At 42.5% G+C, this 16,862-nt stretch overlaps 1 protein-coding gene across 5 annotated transcripts in view; it reads left to right on the forward strand.

The window, feature by feature from the left end:
• Positions 1–16,862, forward strand: part of slc25a22a (solute carrier family 25 member 22a) — a 166,714-nt gene that overhangs the window by 135,664 nt on the left and 14,188 nt on the right. For all 5 annotated transcript variants that reach the window (XR_011887753.1, XM_072272269.1, XM_072272268.1 and 2 more), the window contains one exon: positions 5,364–5,518. Coding sequence is in view for 4 of the 5 variants with exons in the window: in XM_072272269.1 (XP_072128370.1) it covers positions 5,364–5,518 (155 nt within the window). In the remaining variant the exon portion in view is untranslated. The remainder of the gene's footprint in view (positions 1–5,363; positions 5,519–16,862) is intronic.

The raw sequence follows: 16,862 nt of genomic DNA on the forward strand, positions 1-16,862 counted from the left end.
TACACTTTCAACCTTACCACCATTCAGGGCCCCAAACAGTCCTTCCAGGTGAGGCAACACTTCACCTGTGAGTTGACTGGGGTGATATACTGCGTCCAGTGCTCCCGATGTGGCCTTTTATATATTGGCAAGACCCGACGCAGACTGGGAGACCGCTTTGCTGAACATCTACGCTCTGTCCGCCAGAGAAAGCAGGATCTCCCAGTGGCCACACATTTTAATTCCACATCCCATTCCCATTCTGACATGTCTATCCACAGCCTCCTCTACTGTAAAGATGAAGCCACACTCAGGTTGGAGGAACAACACCTTATATTCCGTCTGGGTAGCCTCCAACCTGATGGCATGAACATCGACTTCTCTAACTTCCGTTAGGCCCCACCTCCATCTGTTACTTATTTTTATGCACACATTCTTTCTCTCACTCTCCTTTTTCTCCCTTTGTCCCTCTGAATATACCTCTTGCCCATCCTCTGGGTCCCTCCCCCCCCTTGTCTTTCTTCCCGGACCTCCTGTCCCATGATCCTCTCATCCCCTTTTGCCAATCACCTGTCCAGCTCTTGGCTCCATCTCTCCCCCTCCTGTCTTCTCCTATCATTTTGGATCTCCCCTTCCCCCTCCAACTTTCAAATCCCTTACTCGCTCTTCCTTCAGTTAGTCCTGACGAAGGGTCTCGGCCTGAAACGTCGACTGCACCTCTTCCTAGAGATGCTGCCTGGCCTGCTGCGTTCACCAGCAACTTTGATATGTGTTGCTTGTCAAATAGCTGTCATTTTGAGTATCACATGTAAACAATAACAATAATTTATGTTTAGAGACTAGTATAAAACAGTGGCTAGATTCTCAGACTAATTAACATGGATACACTATCTATGGCTATAATCTCACCATGAAGGTGACTAATCTTTTGCAGTAGGAGCATTTTCTGGTATCCTTGTCAGTGAGGTGATCTGGGATGTGAACTCTGCACTTTCTGACAAAAGGACAAGAACACCACTACAAAGCCAAAGATTAACTCTTTATACTTGCTTTCCCATTCTTGTACTCAGAGCATGAAACCTCCTTCGGTTTATGTATGAACATTCCTGGTTAAACACAAATTTAGCGTTTTGCGAACTTATAACCTTCTTGATCTGCGCTATACTGACGACTGCATGGGTGCTGCTTCGTACACCCCTGTTAATTTCATCAACTTTCCCTCTAACTTCCACCCTGCCCTTAAATTCACTTGGTCCATTTCACGATACCTCTCCCCTTTTTCAATCTCTGTGTTTCCATCACTGGAAGCAAACTGTTGACTGATATCTTTTTACAAACCTACCGAATCCCATGGCTATCTTGACTATGCCTTTTCCCCACTGGTTCCTGTAAAAATGCCATTCCTTTTTCTCAGTTCCTTTGTCTCCACCAACTCTGTTCACAGGATGAGGCTTTTTGTTTCCAGGATGTGAGATGGCCTCCTTCAAAGAACAAGGTTTCTCTTCCTCCACCATTGATGCTGCGCTCCCGGTATCTCCTCTATTGCCCAGACTTCTGCACTCACCCCATCTTCCCACCGCCTGAACAGTGATAGAGTTCCTCTTGTTCCCCACCCCCACCCCGTGAGCCTCTTCCTCCAACACATCATTCTTTGAAACTTCCGCTATCTTCAATGGGACCTCTCCCCCCACACCCACTATCTTCCTTCCACAAGGATTGCTTCCTCTGTAGTTCCCTTGTCCATTCATCGCTCCCCAGTGATCTCCTTCCTGCCACTTATCGCTGCAAGCGGCAGAATTGCTAAACCTGCTCATGCACCTCCTCCCTCACCTCCATCATTCAGAGCCCCGAGCAGTCCTTCTGTTTGAGGCAACACTTCACATGTAAATCTTTGGGGGTTGTCTACTGTGTCCAATGCTCTGGATGTGACCACCCCTACATTTGTTGAGACCCAAGAATGAATGGGGGACTGCTTTGTCAAGCACCACAGCTCCATTCACAGAATGTGGAATTTCCTGATGGCCAACCATTTCAATTCCTATCTCTATTCCCATTCTGATATGTCGGTCCACGACCTCTTATTCTGCCATGATGAAGCAACTCTCAGGTTGCAGAAGCAGCACCTCATATTCCAGCTACATAGCCTCCAACGTGATGGCATCAATTTCTCCAATTTTTGGTATTGTTTTTCCTTCTTTCCCCTCCCCCCTTCCCTCTTCTTTATTTCCCCACTCTGGCCTCTTACCTCTTCTCCTCACCTGTCTATCACCTCCCTGGTTCCCCTCCTCCTTCCCTTTCTCGCACAATCCACTCTCTTCTCCTATCAGATTCCCTTTCCCCCAGCCCTTTATCAATCACTCCCCAGCTTTTTATTTCATCCTCCTTTACACACTTGCCCAGTTGCACCTATCACCTTCTAGCTTGTACGCCTTCCTCTCCTCCCACCTTCTTATTCGTGCTTTCCAGTCCTGATGAAGGGTTTCAGCTGGAAACTTTGATTGATTTTGCACTTCCATAGATGCTGCCTGTCTTGCTGAGTTTTGCCGGCATTTTCTGTGTTGCTCTGGATTTCCATCATCAGCAAGATCTCCTGTGTTCACCTTCCTCATGTTATTCATTTAAGCATCACCTAAACCATTTTGTTACCAGTTGGTGTCAGTACTGAGTGATTCTTAAAGTTTATCCTGCTATAGATAAAACGTGGAAGTCTTCACCATCTCTGATTCAACAGAGTGTTGGATGGTCCTACACTTGGCCCATGCCTTGCATAAGCCTCTCACAAGATGTCCCCTTTGCATTTGCCTTTCATAGCCGTGGGGCTGCCAACTACTTGCCAGTTTTGCTGCTGTAGTCCCTCTGCAAAATGAAGCAGTCCGTAAAAAAAACCGTTACAAGACTGCATGTAGTAGAATTACTTTATTATCGGTGATGGCCTTCTCATAGTTTGTACTGTCCAAAGCCCATTTTCATGATCTTCAAATGTCCCTCAACCGAAGGGTTTTGAAATATGAAGAACTAATGCTCGGACCTTTGTTGTTTGTGATATATGTTAAAAACTTCGATGTGAATGTAATTCTGCAGATGGCACTAAAACTGTGGTGTTGCGCATAGCAAGGAAGGTTGCCTAAGGCTATGGTATGGATCAGCTGGAAGTGGGGCAGAGCATTGGCAGATGGAATTTCATCTTCACAAGTGCAAAGTGGTATATTTTAGGAAGTCAAATGAGGGTAAGATGTATACAGATCAGGACAGGGGGTGCCAAAGGAATTTTGATGAACAGAGAGACATTTCATATGCAAATCAATAAGCTGGTGAAGAAGGCATATGGCATGCTTGCCTAGTTGGACTGCAACATAGAATATCAGGAGGAGTTGGAGCATCTTTTGAAACTTTTTAAAAAACTCTGAACAGGCCTCAATTGGAGTATTGTATGCAGATCTACATCACCCCATAGGAAGGATGCAATTGCAGTGGAGATCACCAGGATGCTGCCTACGTTCGAGGACTTTAGTCATGGGGGGAGGTTGGATAGGCTGGGTTTGCCTTCCCTGCAATGTAGGCGGCTGAGGGTGACCTGATTAAGTTAAATGAAAGAATGAGAGGCTTAAATAGGATAAATGATTTGAATCTTTTTCCCATGCTAGTACTATTAGTAAACGCGAGTGCACATGTTTGAAGTGAGATGTATGAACTTTAAAGGGAATATGAGGAGTTCTTTCTGCATTGAGTGTGGTTGATATTGAGCTGCAGAAGATGTGATGAAATCAGATGCTAATACTACTATTAAGAGGCACTTAAGACAGGCACCTGAAATAGGAAAAGTATAAAAGGATATGGGGCTAATGTGGGCAAGTAGGATTAGGGAAGATGTGCACAACGTTCGGCATAGGCACAATGGATCAAAGACCCTGCTTCTGTGCTGCTTGAGTCTGACATTTAAATAATTAAAAAGTAATTCATTTGAACTGTATTTGCCTGTGTAAATTTATTAAAAATGTTAGTTAACATAAAATTACAAGAAGATAAAGCGTTTACTTTTAGTGAAGACTGTATGAAACTGAGAGTCCTGAAGCAATGTAACCACACCCCAAGTCAGTGTATCACAGAGCTGCCATTGAACTTGTATCATTAGGCCAGCAGCGGAACACTGGGGTCAGATGTATGGCTCTCTGATTCCCAATATATTCCTGCACTATAGTGGGCAAGCATGGGTAAACAGAACGAAATGATGATTGCATTGCAGCTAGCTAGTGCATCCCTGTGCAGCTGTCAGCCAGCTGCCAGTGCAATGCAACCCATCATAAATTGCAGTTTGTGCACTATTTTTATTCTGCTTACTCATGTTAAAACCAACACAATTTCGGTTTATAAGGTGAGCATGTTTCTATGTACTAACACCTTGCTATTTTCCTATGTAACCAATCATATGGACCAAGTGCATGACCATCCGTTTCTGGTCTCTGCCTAGCAGGAGGTGGTATAACAAACGAGTGGTCAGCTTTTAACAGACTGAGTTCCCATGCCTGACTTCTCAGTAGTACATTAGAATTTAAGTTTGACCACATTTAAAAAGGCTCATTAAGCACACATTATTCATACTCTTAATGATTATTTAGGCCAGAGAGCTGAGGAGGTACAATACTGAAAGTGAGATAGTTTTCCTGTGAAATGCTCAAAATTAATAGTAATCAGCAGATTTGTATTGCTTAGATATCCAAGTTAAGTAATAGTAAATGCCACTATTATGGCATATTCGTCAACTGTGTCCTTTTCTTATAATTGGGTGCTTTAACAGCCACTGTTTACTACTGAGGGAACGCTCAAAAGGTTATTTATCTTGGTTGGACATGAATAAACACTCTAGCTGAATTATAGAGTATGGGGAGAAAGGCATATTATAGAAAGATTGGTCGATCACCTCCCATCTAATTCAAAAATGATGATGATTCCAAACTGTCGAATGATTTATGATACTACCCAACATTTCCTCTGAATGCAGGGGTAAAATTGTGTCAAAAGGAAAAGAAAAGTGCTGTGATCTGTGTGGTTCTTTGTGAAATTCTGTTGCAGCCATTTGTTCTGTGTTCAGGGTTCTCATGTTAATTTTATTTAACTCGCAGTAGGATGTTTACAACTCTCAGTAATCGCTTTTGAATAATTACTCCTTTGTATCTTTTTCATGACTGGCGTTGCTACTTGTCTCCCATCTCCATAGTCGGGTTGATAATTTTGCTTTGATGGAAGTTTAAACTGAGGCAAGGTGCTTTCATATATACTGTAGTGGTCAATTTTAATTAGTATTGACACTCATTGTAATGCATTGTAATAGAACAAAGTGTTACACTGTGTAATATTTTCTGGATAACAATTTTTTCTCTTTAAAGGGACGTTCCTTTCTCCATCATCTACTTCCCACTGTTTGCTAATCTTAACAAGCTGGGGCAGAAGAGTGCAGATGGGAAAGCTCCATTTTATGTTTCTTTCATCAGTGGCTGTATTGCAGGCAGCACAGCAGCAGTGGCAGTAAATCCCTGTGATGGTAAGGAACTCTTTTCATTTAATACACAGTGAAATATTGTAAGAAAATCTGTCTTCACCTCTCTCTGCTTGTAACTACCCTGCACCTTATAACAGTCTACAGAAACAGGTCACTGGTCTGCATCAGCTCAACAGGGGAGAAATCCCCTTGAGTTCTGTTCCCCTTATTTCCCACTGACCATCTCTCTCCCTGCACAATGTATAAACGGGATTAGAGCATTTGGCCATTGGAACTAGCTTCACCGGTCAGTTGTATTATTTTAATCTGTACCTTAAACCACCTCCCCAAATTAATGTACAAGTTCAAAAATCGGCCTGAAAGCTGCAGCATGTTTATGGGTGTTTGATTTTGTCGGCTTATGCATCTATATTTTCTCCCAGCGTTATAAAAATGGATTGAATTTTCATTCCAGATAATTGCTAACCCATTCTATTTCTCAGCTCTTTCCAAGCCCTGCTATAGGACATTCTTTCAAACACAATCAGATCAGTTCAGAAGTGCAGCTGCACTTCAGGACAATAATATCTCTTTTTCAAGATGCTACATAGTGCTAGGTCAAAGTTGAAACAATAGTACAGATAAGACATTACAGGTAATACTTTCATTGGAGATGGAACCGAATGTGAAAAGCTGTAGATCAAAGGGAAAGAAGTGAACTAGAAACTTTAGGTAATCAGTAACTTTATCTTCTGGGGACAAAATCAAATAGATGAGACAGCGATGCATGAACGTTTTATCCAGCGATGTCTGCTGTGGTTAGTGTTGAGTCTGAGAAATGTATTGATTATCCTTGTGGTTAATTATTAGCATTTGAGCAGATACTGAGGATTGCCCAATGGACTTTATGAGAACAGCATATAATTGAGACACCATAAATAGCAAGGTCCAATCACTGAAGTGATTGGAGATCAATAAAAGATACTAGTTAAGAGCAAATTAAATGGGGCAGTGTGCAAACGAGGAATATTTTCTGTTTCTTTCTCAAATAGCTCTGATTTAGTTATGTCAGTTAATAAAATAACACCCACCCATCAAGGTCCTTGGAGTTGCTCTTCAGCTGTCAGACAGAACCTTGCTTTTCTTTATGGCTGTACGCCTCAGACTATATTTATTCCATGATGCCTTTGACCTTCAAAACTTGCATTTAAGCAGTGTTATTTCAGAAATGAGAAGGTTCTGAGCTACATCTCATCTACCCTGGAGGCCAAATGCTGTCACTGAGTTCCTGAACTCACTTGCTCCACTACCAGAATTTTCAGGCTTTACTTTGAGGACAAATTTAATGTCTTCCCTCCAAAAGGTCTATGTGCTAGCTTACAAATGTTAATGTTGATATTGTTACTGCTGATACCATTAATGCTTAAGAAATTTACATATTTTTTTCTTAATTATAGAAGCTGTTAGCCAGAGAGTGCTGAATCTATTGGATTTGTTGCCACAGGCAGCTGTGGAGGCCTAGTCATTGGGTATATTTCAGGCAGAAGTTGATAGATTCTTGAATGGTCAGGGCATGAAGGGATACGGGGAGAAGGTACGAGGTTGGGGCTGAGAGGGAATATGAATCAGCCACAATGAAATGGTGGAGAAGACTGAATAGGCCAAATGGTCTAACTCTGCTCTTATATCTTATGGTCTTATGGTTATCCTACTGCGTTAAAATCTAATGTGCAAGTGGGACACTATTGGGTTCCACTGTGTCTGAGTTTTCAAAATGTGGGTTCCTTGGAGCTTCCAGTCAATTTTTGTATCCCTTAGTGGCTTCCTATTCTTGTGAACATTTTTCTGACGTACTGAGAAAATAGAAGCAAGAGTCAGTCATTTATTCCTTGAAGCCTGCTCCACCATTCACTGTGGACATAGTTAATCCTCTGTCTCAATGCCATGTTCCTGCTCATCCAATAGCACTTAAAGGCTTTTGTGTGTAGAAAACTACCCCTCTCCTTAAATCAGTATAAACTGTGACCTGACCTCTACTGCCCGTTTGTGGGAGGGAATACATACACTGACCGCCCTCTAATGAAACTCATCATCTCAGTCCTAAATGTCCTACCCTGTATCCTGTAACTGTCTCATGATCTCCCATCTGGGGTGTGGACGGGTGGAAGTGTTCTCCCTGCAAATAGCCTTTTGAGCCCTAACAGAATTTTATACATTTCACTGTGATCTCCGATCATGCTTCTCAACGCAAGTGCATACAGGCATAATTAACTTAATGTCTCCTCATACAATAGAATCTCTCCTCAATACCAGGAAACAATCCAATGAATCTCCTTCCATGAAAACAGTTTCTGTATATTGGTAAGGAATCTGCACACACAATTCTGGGGATGGTCTCACTATTCTCTATCAATGGCAATAGGACATCCTTACCCTTGTACTACCTGAGACAACTAAGTTCAGTGTCTAATAGCATGGAGAAACGTGTAGCGTTTTTATGTACACAGCTGAAGTCTCTATTCTGAGTTGCTTCAGTTTAATATTTGGCAGAAGGCAGTAACACAACTCCAGTAGGTTCATGTGGTAGGAAATTGGTGTAAATCTCAGTCTGCTGCACTTGTGTCCAGGATTAGGCAGTTTTATTGAATCATGTGTCTAAGAAGAAATTCAATGGTTCAATTTAATATCAGAGAATATATACAGTATACAACCTGAAATTCTTACTCTTCACAGACATCCGCAAAACAAGCGGAAAAAAACCTAGAGAATGAATGACAGAACAACATTAGAACCCCCTCCCCCTCCCAGCCACAAGCTTCAGCAAAAGCATCAACCCTCTCCCACCCGCTCCTCCTCCTCCTCGCTTCACCAAAAGCATCAGCCCCCCACCACCCAAGCAATAGCAAGCCCCCCAAGACCACGATCTAGAGTCCATCAAAAACGACTGTCCATTCCAACCTTGACATCTCAGCAAGCCCACTCTCTCTCACTAATGATGGAGAGAGAGAGAAATCACTCCTGCCTCGGTGCGAGCGGAGGCTGACAGCTCGCTGTTTTGACGTTACAGCCTGCAGCGTTGCTTATTTGCCTCAGAGCCAGCAGACTGTCACTCACCATTGAAAGAGAGAGAGATCACTCTAGTGCAGAGGCTTCCAACAGCTGCACCCTCTGTCTCGAACTCAGTGACTCTAGGTCGTGGTCTTGGGGGGGCTTGCTATTGCTTGGGTGGTGGGGGGGGCTGATGCTTTTGGTGAAGCGAGGAGGAGGAGGAGTGGGTGGGAGAGGGTTGATGCTTTTGCTGCAGCTTGTGGGTGGGGGGAGGGGGTTCTAATGTTTTTCTGTCACTCATTCTTTAGGTTATTTCCCTCTTGTTTCGCAGATGTCTGCGAAGAGTAAGAATTTCAGGTTGTGTACTGTATACATTCTCTGATGTTAAATTAAACCTTTGAATTTCTTCTTAAACACATGATTCAATAGAACTGCCTAATCCTGGACACAAGTGCAGCAGACTGGGATTTACGCGAGGTATCAATCATCCACAGGGCTGCACCCCAAAGCCGCACGTCTCCCATGCCACCCTCGGATATACCAAAGTGCAGGCTGCTTGGCAAGTTTCTAAGAGCGAGAACCCAGCGCCCATGAAGAACATAGTTTAAGCACAGCTGTAGATCATGACTCTGACAGGACCCTAGCCACCTTGAAAAGTTGAAAAATAGAAATGAGAGCAGGAGAGATTTAAGTTCTTTCAAGGATGAACTGAATGAAATCGCCCAGGTCCACAAGAACCTCTGGTGCTCCTCCGACTAGGAAGGTGAATATGCTGTCAGTGTCATCCAGTGAATGGCAGTTCATACAGAGGCTAAACTTCCACATTTCCTGTTTATTTGGGGTTTGAGAGTTTAGGTATTAAATATAGCAGCACCTTGTTAAAAGAGGCAGAATAAAGAGGAAAGAAAAAGCACCCACTCAAATAAGAAAATGAGCTGTGGAGAAATTGCTGGAGAACAGATGAAGACATGACAATGGTGTTAATTATCCCATACTATAAAAGTATAAATAGATAAGTGTGGTGTACAAGTAAATCATGTGTGATCATTCCCTTATGTAAAGGGAGAATAAACACCTGTTAATTCATAGAAAAAAATAAAACTGCACCAGCAGGAATTACTCAGCAGGTCCAGCGGCATCTGCAGAAAGGAAATGTATATTTCAGGTCCAACAGCATCTGCGGAAAGGGATGCATATTTCAGGTATGTGACTGCCTTCAAAACTGTTCAGTTCTGATGGAGGGTCTCAAACTAAAATAGTAAATTTATTGCTCTGTTCACAGATGCTACTTAACCTGCCTAGTGTTTTCAGCATTTTCTGTTTTTATTGAAAAATTCTAGCAACTGTAGTTTCTTGATTTTCTTTTGAATAATAGAATGACTTGTGTCAGCCAGAGCACTGAAGGTAGGAAAAAGCCAGATCTACACCCCAGACAAGACAAGACAAGACAAAGGAGCAGAAGTAGGCCATTCGGCCAATTGAGTCTGCTCCACAGCTCCCCCATGAGCTAAACTATTCACCCATCTAGTTCCAATTTCCTGCTTTTTCCCCATATCCCTTGATACCCTGACTAATTAGATACCTGTCAATCTCCTCCTTAAACACCCTCAATGATCGGGCCTCCACAGCTGTATGTGGCAACGAATTCCACAAAACCACGACCTTCTGGCTAAAAAAAGTTCTCCTCATCTCTGTTTTAACTGGGTACCCTCCAATTTTAAGACTATGGCCTCTTGTCCTGGACTCACCCGCCAAGGGAAACAACCTTTCCACATCTACTCTGTCCAACCCTTTCAACATTCAAAATGTTGCTATGAGATCCCCTCTCATTCTTCTATATTCTAATGAATACAGTCTAAGAGCCGACAAACACTCCTCATATGTTAGCCCCTGCATTCCAGGAATCATCCTCGTAAATCTTCTCTGAACTCTGTCCAACATCAGTACATCCTTTCTAAGATAGGGAGCCCAAAACTGCACACAGTATTCCAAATGAGGTCTCACTAATGCCCCATAGAGCCTCATCAACACCTCCTTACTCTTATACACTATTCCCCTTGAAATGAATGCCAACATAGCATTCGCTTTCCTTACCACCGATCCAACTTGGTGGTTAACCTTTAGGGTATCCTGCACGAGGACCCCCAAGTCCCTTTGCACTTCCGATTTTTGAACTTTCTCCCTATCTAAATAATAATCTGCCCAATTATTTCTTCTTCCAAAATGTACAACCGTACATTTGTCAACGTTGTATCTCATCTGCCATTTCTTTTCCCACTCTCCTAAACTGACTAAGTCTCTCTGCAATCTTTCCGTTTCTTCAACATTTCCTGCTCCCCCACCTATCTTGGTGTCATCCACAAACTTAGCCACAAAACCATTTTATCCATAATCCAAATCATCGATATACATCGTAAAAAGAAGCAGCCCCAACACCGACCCCTGCAGAACACCACTAGTAACCGGCAACCAATCAGAATAGGATCCCTTTATTCCCACCCTTTGCTTTCTACCTATCAGCCAACACTCCACCCATTTCAATATCTTTCCTATAATTCCATGGGCTCTCCTCTTATTAAACAGCCTCATATGTGGCACCTTATTGAAGGCCTTTTGAAAATCCAAATACACAACAGCCACAGCCTCTCCCTTGTCAATCTTATTCGAGATTACCTCAAAAAATTCCAATAGGTTGGTGAGGCAGGATCTTCCCTTCATGAAACCATGCTGGCTTCGGCCTATCTTGTCATGCATCTCGAGGTATTTCATAACCTCGTCCTTGAGGATTGACTCCAATATCTTTCCAACTACTGATGTCAGACTAATAGGTCTGTAATTTTCTTTTTGCTGCCTCCTTCCTTTCTTAAAAGGCGGAACTACATTTGCGACATTCCAGTCCTCCGGAACCATGCCAGAGTCTATTCATTCCTGGAAGATCATTTCCAATGCTTCCACAATCTCCAAAGCCACCTCCTTCAGAACCCTTGGGTGCACCTTATCCGGACCGGGAGACTTATCTATTCTTAGTCCATTTAGCTTCCCAAGCACTTTCTCTCTGGTAATCTTCACTGTACCGAATTCTATTCCCTGATACCTCTAACTATCAGGTATATTGCTCATGTCTTCCACTGTGAAGACTGATGCAAAATACTCATTCAGTTCCTCCGCCATCTCTTTGTTATCCAATATAATTTCTCCAGCATCATTTTCAATCGGTCTCGTATCTACCCTTGTCACTCTTTTACCCTTCATATATTTAAAAAAACTCTTAGTATTCTTTTTTATGTTAATCGCCAACTTCCTTTCATAATTCATCTTTTCTTTCCTAATGACTTTCTTAGTTTCCTTCCGTAAGTTTTTAAAAGTCTTCCAGTCCTCATTTTTCCCACTAATTTTTGCTTCCTTGTACGCTGTTTCTCTTGCTTTTATTTTTGCCTTAACCTCTCTCATCAGCCACATTTGTGCCATTTTTCCATTCATGATTTTCTTTTTTCTTGGAATATATTTTTCCTGCATTTTCCTTATCTCTTGTAGGAATTTCATCCAATTCTGCTCTGCCGTCCCTCCATTTAGCTTACTTTTCCAATAGACTTGGGCCAGTTCCTCTCTCATACCACTGTAATTTCCCCTGCTCCACTGAAATATCGATACACCTGATACCAGCTTCTCCTTTTCAAATTTGAAACTGAACTCAATCATATTATGATCACTACTTCCAAGGGGTTCCTTTACCTCCAGCTCCCTAATCGCCTCAGGTTCGTTACACAACACCCAATCCAAAACAGCCGATCCCCTGGTGGGCTTCTGGACAAGCTGCTCCAAAAAGCCATCCTGCAGGCATTCTACAAGTTCCCTCTCCTGAGATCCATTACCTTCCTGACTTTCCCAATCCACTTTCATATTAAAATCCCCCATAATTATCTTGACATTTTCCTTCTGACATGCTTTTTCTATTTCCAGCTTCAACTTGTAGTCCACATCCCGGCTGTTGTTTGGAGGCCTGTATATAACTCCTATTAGTGTCTTTTTACCCTTGCCATTTCTTAATTCTACCCATAAGGATTCTACCTGTTCTGATCCTATGTCCCTTCTTTCTATTGATTTGATATCGTTACTTACCACCAGGGCCATGCCACCCCCTTTACCTACCTTCCTATCTTTCCTATACACTGTGTATCCTTGGATATTCAGCTCCCAATCACATCCATCATTTAGCCATGACTCGGTGATGGCCACAATGTCATATCTTTTAACCTGAAGCTGTGCAGCAAGGTCATCCACTTTATTTCTAATGCTGCGTGCATTTAAGTACAGTACATTTAGATCAGTATCTGTTGCCGGTTTTGCTATATTTCTATTTTGCAGCAAATTATCCTGTATATTCACCGGCCTGTCCTTCTTGCCATCTTTGCTGCACAGTATTTTTGACTTCTTTCTATTTCAAAATGCTTGAGGAACTCAACAAGTTAGGCAGCATCTATGGAGGGGAACAAACAGCCGACATTTTTGGCCGAGACACTTCATGAGCACTGGAAAGGAATGGGGCAGAGGGTGGGGGAAGGAGAAAGAATACAAGCTGGCAGTGATACATGAGACAGGTAAGTGGGGGGAGAAGGGGGACGAAGTAAGAAGCTGGGAGGGGATACATCAAGAAGTAAAGGGCTGAAGAAGAAGGAGTCTAACATGAGAAGACTGGATTATGGAAGAAAGGGAAGGAAGAAGAGGAACAGAGGGAAGTGATGGCCGTGAAAAGTGAGAAAGGGTGAGAGGAATGGAAAAAGACAAAAGATAGGAGGGAGAGATATTACTAAAAGTTGGAGAATCAATGTTCGTTGCATCAGATTTGAAGCTACTCAGAGAGAGGAGCTCCCCTTTGAGATCTACTGTATGTCTCAAGCTGCAGGAGTTCAAGAGGGGGAATTTTTAATGAGCATCTCTCCTTGGTGTTTATGGAGGAGAAAATCATAGTTGCTCAAGAGAAAAGGGAAGCAAGTGGAGATGTTTTGCAGGACAGTTATATTACCAGGAAGGAGATAAGTGCAGCCATAGAGTGCATTAAGGCGGATAAATCTCCAGGGACTGACAGAGAGCATGCTTGACCTCGTGGGAGGCTACAGGGGAAATTGTGGCAGTCCTTGCAGATAGATTGCTTCATAAATGGCCACTGGTGAAGTTCCCGAAGGCTGGAAGGTGACTAATAATATTCTATTGTTTCTGACTGGTAGCAAGACAAGCCAGGACACTACAGGCCAGTTAGCCTGTTATCAGAAGTACTGGAGACAATTGTGAGGGGCAGGATCTACCACTATTTGGAGAGACAGAGACAGATTAGGAGTTGTCATGGCTTTGTGAGTGGGGAGTCATACTTGACAAAATTTTTAGAATAGGATTGGGGGTTGAAATTTGATCTCCTCAAACTCCATACTAAGTAGAGCCTTCACCTACTGATATGTTACCAATGTGGTCATCTGCACATCTGGTGAGGATCTTAACTGCACGAGATTTTGCAGATGCTGGAAACTGGGAAGTATGCTCAGCCCACTGCTCTGCTCTATCTACACAGCTAGACACGATTCAAATGCCATCTGAAAATTTGCCGATGACACAACTATCACTGGCAGAATTTCAGATGCTGATGAGGAGGCGCGCAGGAGTGGCATAGATCAGCTGATTGAGTGGTGTCGCAACAACAACCTTGCTCTCAGCATCAGTAAGACCAAGGAATCGATTGTGAACTTCAGGAAAGGAAAGTCAAGGGAACAGACACCAGTCGTCGTCAAGGGATCAACTGTGGAAAGGGTGAGCAGTGTTTGCCAATCATCAACTGATCTAGGTTAGGCAATTCACTGCGCAACTCTTAATCAAAGCTTGTGCTTTGTTGTCGCTGCACAAACATCAACCTAACTATGTTGACCCCAGGCCAACAATTTAAAACATGAATTCTACTGTTCCCTCGAAATCAATTCTCACTCAGACAACTTCTCCAATTTATTACACTAATATAGGGGATCTCTCGTTGGTCAAATGATTGTTCCTTTTTCTCAGAGTCACTGGCATGGAGGTCTTTCTTGCAATATTTAGTCTCCAGGGTAGTCGTCCCTTTGCATTCAAAGCCCCTCATTCTTAAGCTCTTTCCTTATCAGTTCAAATGTTGCGTTTCGATCTCATTGGCTCGAGGTCATCTGACCTCTGTCAGATTCCCACTGGATGTAGCCAAGGGCTACACAACTTCATTCCTTGGGTGACTTCTTTTGTTCTATTCGGCTCTTGGTTCAAACCAGTCAAACTGGGTTACCCAGACACCAAGCCAAGATAATGAGATTACTTCTATAAAGCTGCCATTGAACACAATAAACAGTTCTCCTGTGCTACTTTTTAATTCCTACATACATATATATATATATGTGTGTGTGTGTGTGTGTGTATATTTTCCTTGTAGTTCACAGTCTTTATTATTGTGTATTGCATTGTTCTGCTGCCACAAAACAACATATTTTACAGCATATGCCAGTGAGATTTCCCTTAACCTTAGCTGCCAGATCCATCTCATACCCTCTCTTTGGCCTCTGGGGAGTACTGTTAATTTTTATAGTCATCAAGGGATTTGTTCAATCTTGACCTCCTAAATCCTTCTCTTTCTTTGCCATAGCCTCATATCTCTTGTCAGCCATGGTTCCTTAACGTTAGTAAGTTTACACTTCACTCCATCAAGAATAAGCAGCTACTGGATACTTGTTTTCACATTTTTAAAAACCTTCCACTTGCCATTTGTTCCTTTGCTTTCAAACAGACTCACTCAATTGACCTCTGCTAAACCCTGTATAGTTCCCCCAAAATTAGCCTGCTCCATTTTAGGACCCTGGCCTGTGGGCTTGTCCTATCCTTGTCTATCACTATCTTGAAGCTAACAGAATTATGATCACTAAAGCCAAAGTGCTTCCTGACTACCCTACATTACATGTCCTTCCTTTTTGCCTAAGATAAGGTCCAGCATTGCTCCTTTCTGAATTGCCTTGGAAAAGCTTTCCAGGACACATTGCACAAATTCCATTCTATCTAGTTCTTAACAATACTAGGGAAATTAAAATCTCCCGACAATACAACCCTACTATTCTTACAACTATGAGCAATTTCTGTACATACCTACTCCACAAATTTCCACTGAATATTGAGATGTCTATAATATAGCCTCTCCAGAGTGGCCCACCCCTTCTTGATTGTAAGTTCTGTCCAGATAACCTCACCTGATGATCCCCAAGAATGTAATCTCAAAGTATTGCTGTAACATCCTCCCTTCTCAAAAAGACTGCAATCCTTCTTTGTTACCTGTACTTCTGCCATGCCTGTAGCCTGTAGAAGAGCAGCTGTTTATGTTTATCCTGCCCTCCTCTCAGCCATATTTCTGTTATGGCTGTAACATCCCAGTCCTCAGAGCCAATCTGTGCTCTCCGTTCGTCCTTCTTGCCTATTAAACCTCGAGCTTCTTCCCTTCTGCCGTCAGATTTCTAAACTGTCCATGAATTCACCAACAATACCTTTTTATTGCACTATTTATTAATTTTGTTGTTCATTGTAATTTTATGTCTTGCTCTGTACTGCTGCTGCAAAATAAGTTTCACGTCAAATGTCAGTGATAGTAAACCTAATTTTAATTCTTTATTCCAAGCATCAACATGATCCCTTCTAGAAGAACTGCTGCAGCTTTTGTATTATTGCCCATAAAAGATCTCCAGGAGAGACTCATTGTTTTGATCATATCTGTTGGTCAGCATTAAGGCCATCTGATGGCCATGTGCTTGGCAGAAGCAGTGTTTCCAATGTGATTGTGCTCCTTCAGTCTTCAGACTCCATTAGTTTCAGTTATGCTGAACAAAGCAGTGATAGCGATGTTGTACCTTAGCTTAGTGTCCTGGGGCTAGAGGAGAGAGAGTCATCCATGTTCTCTGTACAGATCATTGTATTTCAGTTCTTTTGGAAAAGCAGTGGATCCCAGAATTAAACAGGGTTAGAACAGGATCCTAACATTGTAATTGACCTGCTGTCCTTCAACATTTGAGTGAAGTGCTAAAAGGTAATCTTCATCACCAGAACTATATACCAGACATCCCAGCTCTCCCGGAAGTTCCGGAAGTCTCCCGCATATTGATAGCGGCTCCCTGATGCCCGGAATTTATATACAATGTCCCGCAGATCGATTTTTTTGAGAGGGAGAGGGAGAACAAGCATCCTGATTGGTCTCTCTTCCTGCTAAGTAGACATATCAGTTTTCTCTGTGGGCGGGCTTTACAGTCGACCTCAAAAATTATGACAGTGTTGCCTGCTGCACTGTTTGCAACAGTGACTTTTCTATTGCCCATGG

Source organism: Mobula birostris, chromosome 11 (genome assembly GCF_030028105.1).
Source record: "Mobula birostris isolate sMobBir1 chromosome 11, sMobBir1.hap1, whole genome shotgun sequence".
Classification (NCBI taxonomy): Eukaryota; Metazoa; Chordata; class Chondrichthyes; order Myliobatiformes; family Myliobatidae; genus Mobula; species Mobula birostris.